This window comes from Pteropus alecto, unplaced genomic scaffold (assembly GCF_000325575.1).
Source record: "Pteropus alecto unplaced genomic scaffold, ASM32557v1 scaffold23, whole genome shotgun sequence".
In the NCBI taxonomy this organism is placed as follows: Eukaryota; Metazoa; Chordata; class Mammalia; order Chiroptera; family Pteropodidae; genus Pteropus; species Pteropus alecto.
The window spans coordinates 3,269,810-3,286,188 of NW_006435837.1; the positions used below are offsets into that span (position 1 = coordinate 3,269,810).

Here is a 16,379-nt window from a genome sequence, read left to right on the forward strand (position 1 = left end):
GACCAAGCGTATCTTGCTAAAAGCATTTTAGGGATAAGGACTTTTTATTTCCTTTCTGCTAGTAAATATCATTAGCACATTTAAAAGGAAATTTGAGGTCATTGATTTCTGGTAGAGAGGGTTATAGGCCTGCAGTTAGCCCTTTATTTCCCAGTTGGTATTTTTAGTAGTTTTATATTATGGCGTCTTAGTTTGCTAGAACTGCCACAACAAAACACCACAGACTAAGTACCTTAACAGAAATTGATTATCTCTTAGTTCTGGAGCCTAGAAGTCCAAGATCAAAGTGCTGGCAGGTCTGATTTCTTCTGAGGCCTCTGTTCTTGGCTCGTGGATGGCCACCCTTTTGCTGCCTCTTCATGTGGTCATCTCACCCCTGGTATCTTCCTTTTCTTTTAAGGCTACCAGTCAAATTGCATTAGGACCCCACTGTAACAGCCTCATTTTAACTCTATTACCTTTTTAAAGACTAACTCCAAGGTACTGGGGGTTAGGGCTTCAACATAGGAATTTAAAGGAGACACAATTCAACCCAAACAGATGGTTTCGGGACTACCCACTTGGGTTAATTTGGGTATTCAGGTTAAGATGGATTGCTTCAATCCATTGCTTCAATATGGAGGCAATATAAGAATATTCCTCTATTTGTTTTCTACCACCGCTATAACAAGTTACCACAAACTTAATGGTTTAAAACAACACAAACTTACTATCTTACAGTTCTGGAGATCAGAAGTCCAATATGGGTCTCACTGGGCTAAAACCAAGGTGTCGGCCAGGCTACATTCCTTTCTGGGGGCTCTAAGGGAGAATTATTTCCTTGCTCTTCCAGTTTTTAAAGGCCATTTGCATTCCTTGCCTCATGGCCCCCCTCTTCCATTTTTACAAACCAGCAACGGTGAGTGGAGTCCTCTTCGCATGCACCTCACTGACCCCTCTCTTCTGCCTCTTCCACTTCTACGGACTCACGTGATTATATTTGGCCCAATCAGATAATCCAGAATACTATCCCCATCTCGAGGTTGCACCTGCAATCTTAATTCCCTTTGCCATGCAAGATAACGTATTCACAGGCCAACACGGAGTAGCTGCATCTGCCATGGTCAGTCTTCTGTAGCTTTGTAGATCCAGATATTAAATCTTGTTAATGGACCCTGAACTGATAGACTGGACACACACTAGCAAAGCTAGGTAAAGGAAGTGCAAGATGCTACAGGAATGTGTAGCAGAGTTGCCTAGGGATCAGAGTAGACCTTCTAAGAAAACAATGATTATGCTGAGACCTAAAAGAGGAAGGAAGGGTAGAAGAGAACATTCAGAGAGTCAGTGTTAGAGGCACTCAAGAAAATAAAAAGTTCTGTATGAATGGAACTTAAGAAGCAAGACATGAGGCTCGAGAAATAGGCAGGGGCCAGACCATCAGACGTGAATCATACTAAGGAATTTGAATTTTATCCCTATGGTTCATTCCATCCCCACCCCCATCTTCATTCTTTATTTCCTTTGCTGCCAGACTAAGCCTCATGGACCTATAGTTGATCACCTGAATTTCTATGTCAGAAGCACCTTAAACTTCCTTTCATCCCTACCTTTATACTGCACCCACTGAGCAATAACTGATATATTGGAAGAAACCATGTACATTGATACCACTGCGATTTTATGTGTGTTTTCTAATCTTAGTACTGTTCGTCAATTCTTTTACGTTTCCTTGGTCAGATCCACGTTCTCATTTTCTTTTTTTAACGGCTTTATTGAGATATAATTTACATACCATAAAGTTTAACCATTTAAAGCAAAAACATTAATTCAATGTTTTTGAGTGTATTTACAGAGCTGTGCAACCATTATCATAATCTAATTTTAGAACACTCTCTTCATCCCACAAAGAAACTTTGTACCAAGCCACCATTGTCTTTTGCTTGGACTATTACAGCGGCCTCCTGCATGGTGTCTTGTTTCTTCTCTTGCCCTTCTACAGTCTGTTCTTAACACAGAAGCCAAAATGATCTGTTCAGAATCCACTGATTATAACAAGTGATCTGGTCTCTTTTTCTCTCCGATCTCATCTCCTCAAAGTCCCCCGGCTCACTGCATTCTAACCACAGTGGCTTTCTTGCTATTTCTTGACTATGCCAAGCATGCTCCCACTCAGGGGCTTTGTCCTTGCTGTTCCCTCTACCGACTATATATTTTCTCCAGATGTCTCTATGACTCACCTCCTTCCAAGTGATTCTGATCATCAGTCAGATATGGAAACCATCCTATAATAGACAAATGAAGCCCAATTTTTTTTTTTCCTTTGGGATTTTACATTGGGTAATTGACAGAGACTTTTGATTTTTACATATTTGAACTTCCAGACACTGGGAGTCAGACTGATTACTTACCATGTGTTAGGCGCAATTGCTAAACACTGAATCCATTATATCAATTAATTTCCTCAACTAACCAATACGGTTAAGAACTATTCCTACACCCGATTTACAGATGAGAAAACTGAGACTTATAAACAGGTTAAGTAACTTGTCTAACATCATAGAGTAATAAGTTGCTGCAGAGCTGAATTTGAACCCAGGTCTCTCTAACTCCAAAGCCCAAATTCATGATCATTGTCCTTGAAACAAAGTTTAAATAAATTTCATAGGCATCCTTTCCTCCTCAATTGTGTAAACTGCAAAATATTACAAATGGAAAGAGAAAACCAGAACTTTTAAGTCCCATAATATTTCAGTTTCCCTCTAAAAAGTGCATCTGTCATTGGTTTCTCATCCTCAACTCTATTAATGTTTTGGACTGGATAATGCTTTGTTTGGGGGTGAGGGGCCAGTACTGTGCACTGTAGGGTGTTTAACAGTACCCCTGGCCTCTGCCTGCTAGATGCCATCAGCATTGCCCTCCTTCCCCAGCGGTGACAATCAGAAATACCTCTAGACACTGTCAAATGTCCCTGGTAGAGAACCGATTTATTCAACGATTGTACTTTATTTTTCTGTCACTTAGGTGTAGTCCATTTCCCTAGAGTGATAATGTTGAAACCGTAATGTTTGCAGAAATGGGATTTATTTAAAATAAGCTTACTTAAAAGTGAAGCTATTTGTCCTACATAGTCAGCTGTATTAGTTTGCTGAGATTACCATAATACTACTACAGACTGGGTGGCTTAAACAACAAAAGTTTATTTTCTCTGGAGGCTAGAAGTCTGAGATCAAGTTGGCAGTGTTGGTTTATCCAAAGGTCTCTCTCCTTGGCTTGTAGATAGCCACCTTCTGGTTCACGTGGAGTTCCCTCTCTGTGCCCGAGACCTAACGTCTTCTTTATAAAAGAACACTAATTGCATTGGCTTAGGGCTCACCCTAAGGACCTCATTTCAACTTAATTACCTCCTTAAAGACCCTATCTCCAAATACAGTCACATTCTAAGATATTAGAGGTTAGGAATTCAACATATGAATTTGGGGAGGACACAATTCAGCCTATAACACTGAGTTTAGGTCTTCAACCCTCCCTTCCTCCCTTTCTTTCTGTGTGTACTGAGCACCTACTATGTGTCAGACATTCTCCTAAGTGCTAGTAATAGTAACTAATAGATGTGGTCTCTGCCTAATAAGGTTCGCAGTGAGGTAGGGAAGACATGTTTATAAAGTAATAACACGTGCCATGCAAGTATTATGCTTTGGTAATGGGGATGTCAGGAAAGCCTTGCCCTTCCCCGCAGACTCTCAACCTAGTTGGTCGGGCGAAAAGGCCAAGTTAAAATTGAAATGTGAATTAGAGTTGTTGAGTCAGCTGCTCAAATCCAGAGTGCCTCCTTTGTCACAAAGCAGCAGAGGTCTGGCGTCTGCCGGCAGCGCCGGCTACCTGAATCCGCCCTTTACTCTGACTCCTGGGCCCCGCCCACTCTCTCCCTGACTGCCCCTCCTCTCTGCTCACGACCCCGCCCCCGTGTGTTCGGCCAACTTCAGTGAAAGCAGAGGGAGCGCGTGTCACTCTGTTCTAACGCTAGGGGTCAGTAAGCCACGCCTGCGCAATAGGGCTGGGGGCGGGCTCAGGCGGTGTTGGGAGGCGGGGACATGAGACGCAAGCAGCCGCGACGCCATTTGCTGCGGCCGAACGTGGGCGCAGGCGGATCTCGGAAGATCTCCGTCTCACAGACTTTCCAGCGCACGCGACCCGGCCTCTCGCGCCTGTTTGGTTCCGCGCGGTCCCACGCGTCGCCCCACGCGCCCCTTGAAGGAGTCACCGCCGCCGTGCCGCCGCTGCCGCCGCTCCCGGAATAGAAGTCAGAGACGCCGCGAAGCCTCCGTCACCGCCATGCCCAAGAATAAAGGTAATGCCGCCTGGACCCCGGGACCACGACTCTGCTCGGCCGGGTCTCCCCGGCCCTGCCTGAGGCCTCGGGATAGTTCAGGCCTCAGTGGCCTTCCTCTCCGCTCTGCCAGCCGGCTGCTGGGCCATCCGGACGCGATTCTGGGCTCGGGAGAGGAGCTGGGAACTTAACTCCTGTCTTCCAGTTTGGTCACATTGGGGTGGAGCCGACGCCATTTTTGTAGGGCCTCCTGCGGGAGAATGGGTTTTTGCTCCCGATTCGCGCCAGACGATAGGGACCTGTGGGAAAACCTCCCCCGGGGCGGCCTGGGTTTCGCTAATGGGCGCCTTTGGTCTTCCCGGGCAAGGGGAGTTAAACCTGGAAGCCGTTCTTAACTTTCAGAGGCTGATGCTCGCTTTAGTAACCATCAGGTACCCCTGCATGGGTTCCTTTATGGACAGTAGGATATTGTTGAGACTGCCCCTTCTCCCTTATAAACAGTGCACGAAACCTTGATGCATTTTTAAGGTTCATCTCGAGAGATATACTCTTCGCCATCCCTTTACGGGGTTTAACTTTTTTCCCCCGAACACTCGTTCCATATTTAGCCAAGTTTTCTACTTTTCCTTCGCATCACGTATAATACATATCGGGGTGGGAGTAAAGATCTTTTAAGTCACCTTCGTTCAGAAGCTAAACTTTCACAAATTATCAGACTCGAGCATAAGTTTATTCGGTATTTTTTAAATGGAAGGCCTAATGTAGGTAAAAGCAGACCAGTCCCAAAGAAATTCTCCTTTTTTTAGACTTAAGGATGTTTCTGCTTTTTAAGTATTCTTATAATTTCAAAGGAGATCGTGTCTGTAGGAAGTGGGGAAAAACACTATTTCTGACAGGAGAGGAGAATATTTCACAACCCACAAGAAGTTTCCTTTGATTATTCATCCTGAGACCCCCTGCCTGACCCCGGCCTACTTCTGTTCTCTTTTCTACTTCCCAGCTGGCTCCAGGGATTCTACCTCATTTCCTCTGTAACTGTCACTACTCATTTTATCTCTGGGGATATTTGGTTGCGGTTCTGTGCAAGATTTGGTGCAGCTCTCTCAGGGCACTCCACTTTATTGCCCTTAGAAATCTAACTCATAGGTCCTTTTCGTAGCAAGGATATTAATGCTAATTCTGGAAAGGAGACAGGGTAGTAAAATAGGGTTTTAAGAGTCATAGCTTTCTTGTACTCTATATCATCTTTTATTCGCTCAGATGGTAACCGATTGCTTCAATAGGTATCTTATTCTCACTTTTATTTATTTCTAGTGATGAGATTTCCAATTCCCTCACTAGCCTGTAAGCTCTAAAGGGCAGTACTAGGATCTGTCTTAATCACAAATGGATTGCTAGCACTCGACACTTAGTAGATGCTCAATAAATATTTGTTGCGTTAATTCATCTCCCTTCTGTTGACTCCACCCTTAGGTGAATAATAGGTTCCCCTTTGGTTCCAAGTGGACAGGACTTCGACATTAAGTCACATCTAATTCACTAGCCTCCTTTAAAGTTCATTCCATTGCATAGCAATAAAATAAGGGGGCGATCAGGGTATGGTTAATTTTGGTAAATTGACAAGCGATGAATCATTCTTTTATAAATAACATTTGAGGCGTGCAAAAATTATAGATAATACAATGGACATCTGGGAATCCATTACTCTGAACTTGAGAATTACAACACATTCAGTTAAAGCCCTCTGCTTCCCCCTCCCCAATCCCTTTCCCCTCTCACCACCATTCTGAATTTAGTGTTTATCATTCCTATACATGTAAAACCAATCTTCTCTTAGTAGTAATTTTACTTAAAGGAACAGTGCTTTTCAGTACACTTGAATTTTATGACATGAGGTTTAATGTAGAAATAAATTTATGTTAATATTTATGTTTTTCTTCATTGGAAAAGCCAGAAGCCCTGCGAATATAATCTTGGTGGTGGTTATACAAGAAAGGATATAAATTGCCATAAACTGTGTGTCGAAAGACTTTTGCTTATTTCCTCTAGATTCTGTCAGCATGTTACCTCAGGAAAAAGAGCTTCCTTTGGCCCACTCAGAAGAGTATTTGGGGTAAGGTATTCGTACACTTTGAGGAAGTTACTACCTTTGATTTTTAAATTACCATTCCTTGAGGAATAGATGGACTACTCTTGACTGATTCATTCAGAATTGCCAACTTGGATATATAACTCAGTAAACAAAGCAGGTTGCCCTAATGGAGCTTTCTTTCTAGTTTGAAGATCTGGCCTGACTAATGGCTTGAAGCAGGAGATAACTTTTACTTGGGGATTTATTTGGTGTGCCCTAAGAATACCTCAAATACTGAACTCTTAAGGACTCTGGGTGGGTCAGGAAATTTTAGAGGCCCACCTAACCAGAATACAGAACATGTGAGACTGCCCCCAGGACAGGGTATGTCCGCTCTATGCAAGTTAAGTGTCTTCATAGTGATCAAGTGCACATTCTTTATTCTGTTGCGGCTGTGAACCTTTTGCTTCTTCCAGGCTCTTCCCATGAGTCCCTTAGTATTACTACCACTTATCACCTTTCTCCTACCTTTTAGAAATGGCTCCAAATGTGGTTGAGGTTCTGGGAGGGGAACGAAATGCCGTGGAGAAATATCCTAATGTGGGGGCCCGGAACAAAAAAGATGATGTTTGAATCTGGTCACTCCCACTCACTGACTAATGTTAAGTGAGTCACCTCTCTGAGCTTGAATGGACGCACTGGTAAACGGGATAAATGACTATTAATCGCCTCAGGGTGATCATGACAAGTAAATGGATGGCATTGCATAGTGGTTAAGGACATAGTCACTGGGGTCTCACATCCTAGATCTCACTTCATGCGATGGAGCTTCGAATAAGTCACTTAACTTTTTGAAGATTATTATCTCTTGAGAAATAAAGACGAAATTTCATAGGCATAGATGTGTTAGGGGTGAGTTACTGGGGCAGCGAGAAGTCTACTTGGATAGCAGCATAAGGTAATGGAAGTATTGAGAGGTAGATTGGTGGCATGTTTATAGGTTGAGAGGCACATTCTTTAAGGTAGTTTTGTACGAGTAACAGAAACAAGGATGTTGACTAAGGATTAGCTTTGTGAAAGGAAAGTAAATTGAGTTTTGAATAAAACTGAGCTCGAGATGACAGCCCATTCACTGAAATGTACTGAGCCATTAGAAATATGAGACCAAGGCTTAGTTGAAATAGTGGACTGAGGTGTAAAATTACTAGCATAGAAGTGATAGGTGAGAAAAAAATAAATTTCCTTAGAACGTGGGAATTTCAACTTAATGAAGCTTCAAAGGGATAGACAGAATGAAGTGGGGCTGATGAAAGGTCAAGAATAGTGCAAGTGGCCTCTAAAAGTCAGAAAAAGGAGAGTTGAGAAATGGTCAGCAGTGTCATTAAAATGCGAAGAACAAGGGGAGAGGGAGAACGATAGATGTTTAAGGACACCAATAGATACAAGAGTTCAAAAATCCTGAATTGTTCTAATTCCCTCATTTTAAAGAGGCTGAAACATTCTAAGAAGTTTTTGTGAAAGCCCCATGTATCCTTTACTCCTCCCTCCACATCTGGTCACAGTTCTCTTGTTTCCATCTCTTAATATATATAGAAAAATATTTCTCTGAATAGTATTCCACTGTATGGATGTAGCACAGTTTACCCGCTCACCTACTGAAAGACATCTTGGTGGCTTCCAAGTTCCTTTCCTCTTCATGGCTAAGTTTGGCCTGCTTCATTCTGTGGGTAATAAGGACAGTGACCTTCTTAACCAGTTTTCCCACCCAGAGGATCATGTCACACCTCTGCTTTTGGTTGAAGTAGTTTGTATTTAAAAATTTTGAATGGTAAGTATATTCATGATTCAAATTTCAAAAAGTATAAAAAGCAAAATCTCTTTCCTAAATGTGTCCCATAGCCATCCAGTTCTCTCTCTCACAGGCAGTCAGTGTTAACTTTTTGTTACATGCTCTTTCAGAAATATTTTATGTATATATAAGCAAATATGAATATGAATTTTTTTTTTTACACCAATGGTTGCTTTATGCTCTTCTTCACCTTGCTGTGTTTATCTTTTAAATAGGAAGAACTTCAAATATATACAGAAGTAGACTAGTACAGTAAACCTCCATGTACTTCTCTCCTGGCTCCAGGCATATTACTTCATAGCTAAACTTGAAGTTTTCACACCAAATCGAGATCCAGATATGGTCTACACTTTGCCATTGATTGATACGTCTGTTAAGTCTCTCTTGAATCTGCAGGTTCCCCATCCATCCATGTTTTTTTCCTCTTCATGATGATTCTGTTGAAGAAAACATTGTCTTGTAGAATTGCCCCCACAGTCTGGATTTTGCAGGTTGTGTCCCTATTTCACCTTGCCTTTTATTGTTTTTTTTTAATAGACTTTATTTTTCAGAGCAGCTATATATTTATAGATAAATAAGCAGAAAGTACGAAGTTCCCATGTACAGCCCTCCACCAGTTTCCTCTTAACATCGTGCACGAGCCAGTATAGATTAATTATTATTAACTCCAGTCCATAGTTTATATTAAAGTTCATTCTTTATGTTGTACATTGTATGGATTTTGACAAATGTCTAGTGGCATGTATCCACCATTACAGTATCATACAAAAGATTGTCACTGCCCTTAAAAGTCCCCTGTGCTCTACCTCTTTATCTGTCCTCCCCATCTCTTCCATGACTCCTTGCAACTACTGATCTTTTTACTGTCTCCAGAGTTGGCTTTTTCCAAAATGTTACATGGTTGGAATCATAATTCAGCTTTTACAGATGGCTTCTTTTCACTTAAGGGTACATTTAAGGTTCCTCCATGTCTTTAGGGGGCTTGATAGCTCATTTCCTTTATTGCTGAATGATATCTCATTGTATAGCCATACGACAGTTCATCCAGGCACCTAGTAGAGAACATGTTAGTTGCTTCCGAGTTCAGGCAGTTAGCACTTTGCTTTTTAACTTCAAGTATCTTGCTCAGTGTGTCCTACAGCTAATGGGATAAAATTCACACCGTCAGAATTGCCAGTTGTTGCTCTCCTTCCACCACCACAAAATCAGTGTGTCCTGCTCCAGTAGTTATAACTTTTCCTTTTTTCTTTTCTTTCAGTCATTTCCGTCTTGTACTCAGACCTTTCATGGTGGTTGGGGGGAGAGGGGTCAGACACAAGAGAGACAAGGCCTTTTTATAAAATTTATCAAGACCCATTACATATCTCCTACCTCGGCCCATGTGAGCCACGTAGGAGGGATTCACTGAGCACTGTAGTCAACCAAGTGGTCATTATCTTTACGATCCCTGGCAGTTTGGTCACTGAATACAGATGTCCTTAGAAAGAGATCTATATATTTTTTTATAATTTCTACTTTTGGTTGGTTGGTTTGTATTTTATGTCAGAAATATTCCAAAAGGAATTTCCAAGAGGGGTAGGGGAGTGTCAATGCTTAAATGGTTAATATGATTGGAGATTGTAAATTTAATTTTATTATGTGACCAAATTAGGTGAATTTTTACATTAAGCGATTTTTTTTAAAAACGTTTTGAAAGCTTCAGTTTCTTTTTATTGTTTTGCAGACAATTAACGTCTTTCTCTTTCTTTAAAACCATTAGGTAAAGGAGGTAAAAACAGACGTAGAGGTAAGAATGAAAATGAATCCGAAAAAAGGGAGCTGGTGTTCAAAGAAGATGGACAAGGTAAGCTTTCTCATAAGTTAAGTTTCTTTTAGTAATAGTTTTCTTTTTTAAATATGGAATTTCAATTTCTAAACATAAAAGAGAGAATATTTATAATCCTGAGTAATAAATCGCCTGTCCTTTTTTGCTCTTCATTTCTAATTCCCCATACTTCTTTGGGTAATCATTTCTTGGTATACTCAGTCTGTGTCGAAGATTGGTGGCATTTCTGTAAACACGTAGGTTTCATTATTTTTCGTGAACACTCATAAGAACGAATTGTACAGTTCAGAGAGAATTAAGCCTCAGAAGTGCTGGTTTGACAATTCCATGATTTAGTAGACCTATTTTGATAGTAAATGGTGTTACGTAGTATGTTCAGTAGACTCATACTTGAGGGATGAATCTGAAGCCTTTCCCTAACTTCTCTAGTGCCATTAGCATACAATTTCATAAAATAGAATAACTGAAACTGAACAATCGACTAACATTTTCAGACCAATTAAGATTTTGTAAGTGCCAGGCCAAGATATATAACAACTGGTTTCCCATATTTATATTTTGAGTAATTTCAAACCTTGAGAAAAGTTGCAGTATTGAGTACAGTGAACTCCTTTAAACCCGTCATCTGGGCACACGTGTGTGTGTATTTTTCCTGAACCATTTGAAAGTTAGTTGCAGACATCACGACTTTTCCTTTACTACTTCATCATAGTCTCCTAAGAATAGGTATATTTTTTACAGAACTACAACAGAACAGTCAGGTAATTTAACATGAATATATTATATATTTTTATAATATATAATAGTTCATATTCAGAATTGTCCAGTCATCCCAATTTCCAGCACTTTTTAGCAAAGAACTTTTTTTTTTGATTGTCTTTTTATAAAACTTTGGTGGATTTGTTCATGCTGTACAAATAAGCCACTAAAAATTAAACATTTTCTGGCTAGCAGACTTTTTTATTTCTTTGCCTTAGTCATTCTAGCCTCCATTAGCAGTCGACCTGATTTTGACTGCCACTACTTATTCTTTTCCACATTTTTCCCCCACTTTGGAAGAGAGGGTACCTTTGAATTGACCAAGCATGTTGAGGCTCTAGGTTCACTGTAGTCTGAGTAACTCACTTCTGTGTGTCAACCCCGCATTCGAGCCTTTCAGTTATATCTTAATGTATTTACCAATTAGTGGCTGTCCTCTTCGGAGGTTAGTCTGATGTACAGCTTGAGTAAGCTAATGGTTCTGAAGTGATGTGCCTCCTCTCCCCCATGTCTTCCGTCATTTAATAACAGAAGAGACAGGCCCATGTGCAAGCTAATGCTCATAATCTCAGTTTTTCAGATGGCAGTGAAACCAGGTGGCTTCCTGGGTACAAAGGTTGTCATTTTGCCTGAGAGCATCTTTCTAGCTTTACAAAAACTTGAGAATAATCACTAAGATCGTCTAATTTAACAAAGACATTATTAATGCTTAAGTTACTTTTATTTGCCAAATGTACCAAATATTGTGTTGAGATTAGCCTCTAAACGTTCTGAAGGAGAGGAGACCCAAATTTGGGCAAGGATTCAAATGTGAAAGTTTGGGAAAGTGTAATGTACATTTTGGGACAAGCCACCTTGATCTCCAAAGGTGAAGCATGGTCATGAAGACAGTAGTCAGTTTGCTTCTCAAAACGAGTACATAATTAAAACATTTCTGATGGCAGCAAAAGCTTGTCATGTAAGTGGCATTACAGAGTTTGGTTCTGGCTCTGTTGTTAACTGGTTGGCGTTTATCACTTCCTTTTATTTATTTTACTCTATTCTCAAACAGTATATCTATGTCAGTTTTATGTGAGCTTTTAAGTTGCTTTTATCTGAAGTCGAACAACATATCTTATATACTCTTTTTCCCTCCTTCAGAGTATGCTCAGGTAATCAAAATGTTGGGAAACGGACGATTAGAAGCCATGTGTTTTGATGGTGTAAAGAGATTGTGTCACATCAGAGGGAAATTGAGAAAAAAGGTAGGTATAAAGGTTTGTTTTAATTTAATATAAAATTGTGAGTAAGAGGGGAAAATGGCTCTACAGTTTTTGTGGGCCAAGGACCTCATTTTTGTAAGTTCTCAAAAGACTTCATTTCAGTAGAGCAGTGATTTACAGATTCTAGTTAAAGGCTCATTTGCATCATTCATGTTGTATTACTGCTAAAAATATTTAACTTGAATCTGATCGTGAGGAAACAATCAACATTCAAATTGAGGCACGGTCTGCAAAACAAGTGGCCTGGTTCTTAATACATTATTGGTGTTGGGAAAGGAAAAAAAGGCTGAGATTGCTATTATTATATTAATGTTAAATTTCCTGAATTTTGATCATGAAAGGGCTCCCTTGAGAAGTAATGACAAATTTCCAATCACAGTAGATGTTCAGGCAGATTTATTAATTAGATTGGTTAAAAGTTCCTCTAACTCTGATTTTATGATTTTTTTTTTTTAATTTTGGTTTGCTCCTTCTGTTACCAAACGAAAGGGGTTTTGCCAGCTGTGTTTGTATGTGGGTGGGTAGGTGGAAGGAGCGGAGGGAGGGCGATAAAGCCACATTTCTAATTTTCTATTCCATGTAATGTATAGATAATTAAATACATGGAGTGATTCACTATTAAAAATTTCTTAATTTCAAAACTAATCATCATTCCTCTGGGATTATTAAACTGTCAAGTAATTCAATAAGATTATTTTTAACATTCCAAATTACTGAAAATTTGAAATAGGCACAGCTGCTTGCTACAGTTTTTTTCTCTGATTCTAAATAAAGGTACTTCAACCACAATTGGATGAATAGTATTTTATGGGAATGCTGACGCAACGATGCTCTTGATTCTTTATTTTTTATTTCTTTTACAGGTTTGGATAAATACCTCAGACATTATATTGGTTGGTCTACGAGACTACCAGGTAAAAACAATTAAAATTTTCATTGTTCACTTGCTTGATTTTGATGAGCCATTAATGTTTACAACATAAGTCATAATCATATTTGACCAGTTCCAGCCCCTTGTGTCACCAACATGTCTTAAGGGCTAGTTATGTTGTGGGCATTGTGCTAGGTACCCCAGGGGTTATGGTTTCCAAATGCCAGTCTGTAGAGTTTCACATTTCCATTGTAGAAGAAATACAGGCCATGTGAATTTTTTGTGAAGCTAAATGGTCCTTTTGCCTTTTTGATATTTAAAAGGTTCCTTTTTTGGAATGAGTGATATATAGTCATGTTTTGTTAGTGTTCTTAGTTGGCAAAATAAAAATATAATCTTATGTTGAACTTCCCACCTCAATATTTTTTTTTAATTTATATGTCTTAAAATCAAAATCTGGAAACTTTCTCAAGAGTAGACAGTGGAATGAGTCAAGCTTCTATTCCACAAAATGCTTAGGGCCTAATAATGGGAAGAATGACAGGCACAAAAGTAATTACAATACAAATCACGATAGAAGTTTATGCTCTATATTTAGATGAGTGCTTAGGCAAGAAAATGGTAGTTGCCCCTTGTGATCTTAACCTGGAGACTGTACTCATTATGGATCTTTGAAATCCATTTGGTTTCTACATGTTGGAACTCATCACCGTGTGTTCAGTCACATTGTGAGTGATAAAATGTTTGTTTTTATAATCTTGATTGTACTTTAATTTCTTAAAAATATATATTCCAGAATAAAAAATTAAGATCTTTAAATCAATGGTACTCAACCATGGGTGATTTTTTTCCTCCAGGGGACATTCGGCAGTGTCTGGAGACATTTCTGGTTGTTACAACTGAGGGAGGGGGGCGGTGCTGCTGGCTTCTAATGGCTTGAGGTGAGGGGCTAAACATCCTACAATGCACAGGACAGTCCCTACAACAAAGAATTAATCTGGTCCAAAATAACAGTAGTGATGAGGTTGAGAAAGCCTGCTTTATATTCATACCATTTTCATGTCCGTTTTCTTCATTTAAAAAATAACTCTAGAAGTAGGAAGAATAATTAGTTTCCTGTTTGACAGATAAGGAAACCAAGGTTCTGAAAGGTGTAATATTCTATCTGTAAAATGACAGCCAGGACCAACTTTTCTGATCTTCTGTGCCCCTGCCACTCACTTAAAGGGTGATTCAGGGACCAGTAACATCACTAGCTTTTGGGAACTTGTTAGAAATGCAGATTCTTGGACCCCACCCAGGCCTCCTAAATCAGAATATGCATATTAAGAAGATTTCCTGGGCTTCTATACACATTACAGTCTAAGAAGTGCTGGTCTGAATCACCTGCCCTTTCAGCACTCACTGTGATGATTTTCGTTGCGTATGAAACGATCAACTTCAATCCTTTTTTTCTTCCCTGAGTCATATTCTTTTCAAATGGGTAAGTGTGAACGTCCTAAGGCAATAGTTTTCAGTGGAACATTGCATTAAAAACACCCAAAGAGCTTTTAAAAATACAAATTTATGGCTTCACATCTACTTATCTATCTTCAGGGAGTGTAAGAGCTCCACAGGATATTCTGATCTGTTCTACCCTAAGAATCACTGGTAAATGGGAAGATATATTAAAATTTCCTTAGTTCACTACACCAGTCTCAATTTCTGAATTAGAGTGTTTAATTTACACTGTAAATTATAGTCCCAGGGAATTTTTGTGTTTCAAAAGACATAAAGGGTAACAATAAATAATCCAAAAGATTGGGTATGCGCAATTCTGCTCTTATTAAATTGAGGTCTGTAAGTATCTTTCCTAAGCTTGTCGATCATTATTCCTTTGTGCATGCAAGCTTCTTCAACTGTGTTAAACCCAAGGATATTTTTCAGAGGTTAGGAGAAAACTAAACATTTTAAAAAAGAAGAGTTTGTAATAGAACAGTGAGGTCTAATTTTTTTATCCAGTTTGAAAGTAATTTGTGAAATAACAATATTTTGGCATAATCAGTCTAAAAGTTATTTGTCTCTTTTTAAGGATAATAAAGCTGATGTAATCTTAAAGTACAATGCGGATGAAGCAAGAAGTCTGAAGGCATATGGCGAGCTTCCAGAGCATGGTAATGTCTAAGTTATTATATTAACCTGTCATACTGCTATTACCTGGTAGTATTTAGGTGAAGGAATTTTGGTAGAATTTTGTGGATTTTGAATACTTTGGTGCTTACATGATTCATTTTAAGTCTGACTGCCTATACTTCATAATACTAGATACCTTAAGAAAAAAGCATCTGGGATTCTAATAAATATACTTCTGGTGAGGAGTTGAACTTGATAAGCCCTGGACTTCTGCATAATACCAGTCATAGGAAAATTTTTGTTACAGTATTTCTTTTAAAATTCCTTTCTCAAGAGACTCAGTGTTCATCTACTTTAAATGTGAAGCAAGGATAGTAATTAGGTAATATTGTTGATTTTTATTAAAAAGTCAGTCTTCAGTTCATGTTATTCTAGTATCATAGTATCCCATAGGATTTTTTTAAGCCAACATTCTTTATTCCTCCCGCAATACGAAAGTTATGCATTCTTAATGCAGAAAACTCAAAAAACAAAAGTCTCTCATAACCCCATCACAGGGGAAATATACTTTCATATTATTCTGTAAGTCTACATTTTTCATCTGGCAGTTATTTTTTAATTTTTTTGGCCCATGCATATCATAAAAACAATATAATTTTACGTAAGCACAAAAATCCTGCCAAAATTAATTACTTGGCATTTTCAGTCTAGGCCATGTATCGCATATACCTGGGAATAGGACTAGCACCTCCTGGTTCATTTTCATTGCTTAGGGATAGCATGATTTGACCAGATCTTTGATTGATGTGTCTGTCTGTCTGATGATTGGTGAGTTGTTAGCACATACGCACACCTTTTTTAAAGCATAACTACAAGTTGTAATAGCTTCGGAATTTGTGCCATACTAAAATACCTTTGTAAGCAAAAGAAAATTATAACACAGGTCCTTTCCATCTTGACTTAGTTGTGACTTTGTCTGAGATTTGTTGTATAAAATACTGTTCTGTATAGTAGGATTGTTAGGTAGAAGTCAAGAAGATCTTTCTGATAATAAAACTTAGATTTAATTAAAAGTTTGACTTGTAAGAGTCTCCTTTTATACTTCAATATTTGATATCAGGTCACTTCTTTTAGTGGGCAATTATTTATTCATTTTAAAAACATCTTGGTCATATGAGTATATTTGTTGTTTCTTTAGCTAAAATCAATGAAACTGATACATTTGGACCTGGAGATGACGATGAAATCCAGTTTGATGACATTGGAGATGATGATGAAGACATTGATGACGTAAGTAGATGCACCTTCTGTTTTTCACCAT

General features: G+C 39.0%; 1 protein-coding gene across 1 annotated transcript in view; it reads left to right on the forward strand.

Annotated features, from left to right (window-relative positions):
• Positions 1-4,075: 4,075 nt before the first annotated feature.
• The window catches only part of EIF1AX (eukaryotic translation initiation factor 1A X-linked), a 15,795-nt gene continuing 3,491 nt past the window's right edge, over positions 4,076-16,379 (forward strand). The window contains exons 1-6 of the mRNA XM_006911622.3: positions 4,076-4,330; positions 9,989-10,072; positions 11,954-12,057; positions 12,939-12,989; positions 15,018-15,099; positions 16,257-16,348. Of these exons, the coding sequence (XP_006911684.1) occupies positions 4,315-4,330; positions 9,989-10,072; positions 11,954-12,057; positions 12,939-12,989; positions 15,018-15,099; positions 16,257-16,348 (429 nt within the window). The 5' untranslated portion in view covers positions 4,076-4,314. The remainder of the gene's footprint in view (positions 4,331-9,988; positions 10,073-11,953; positions 12,058-12,938; positions 12,990-15,017; positions 15,100-16,256; positions 16,349-16,379) is intronic.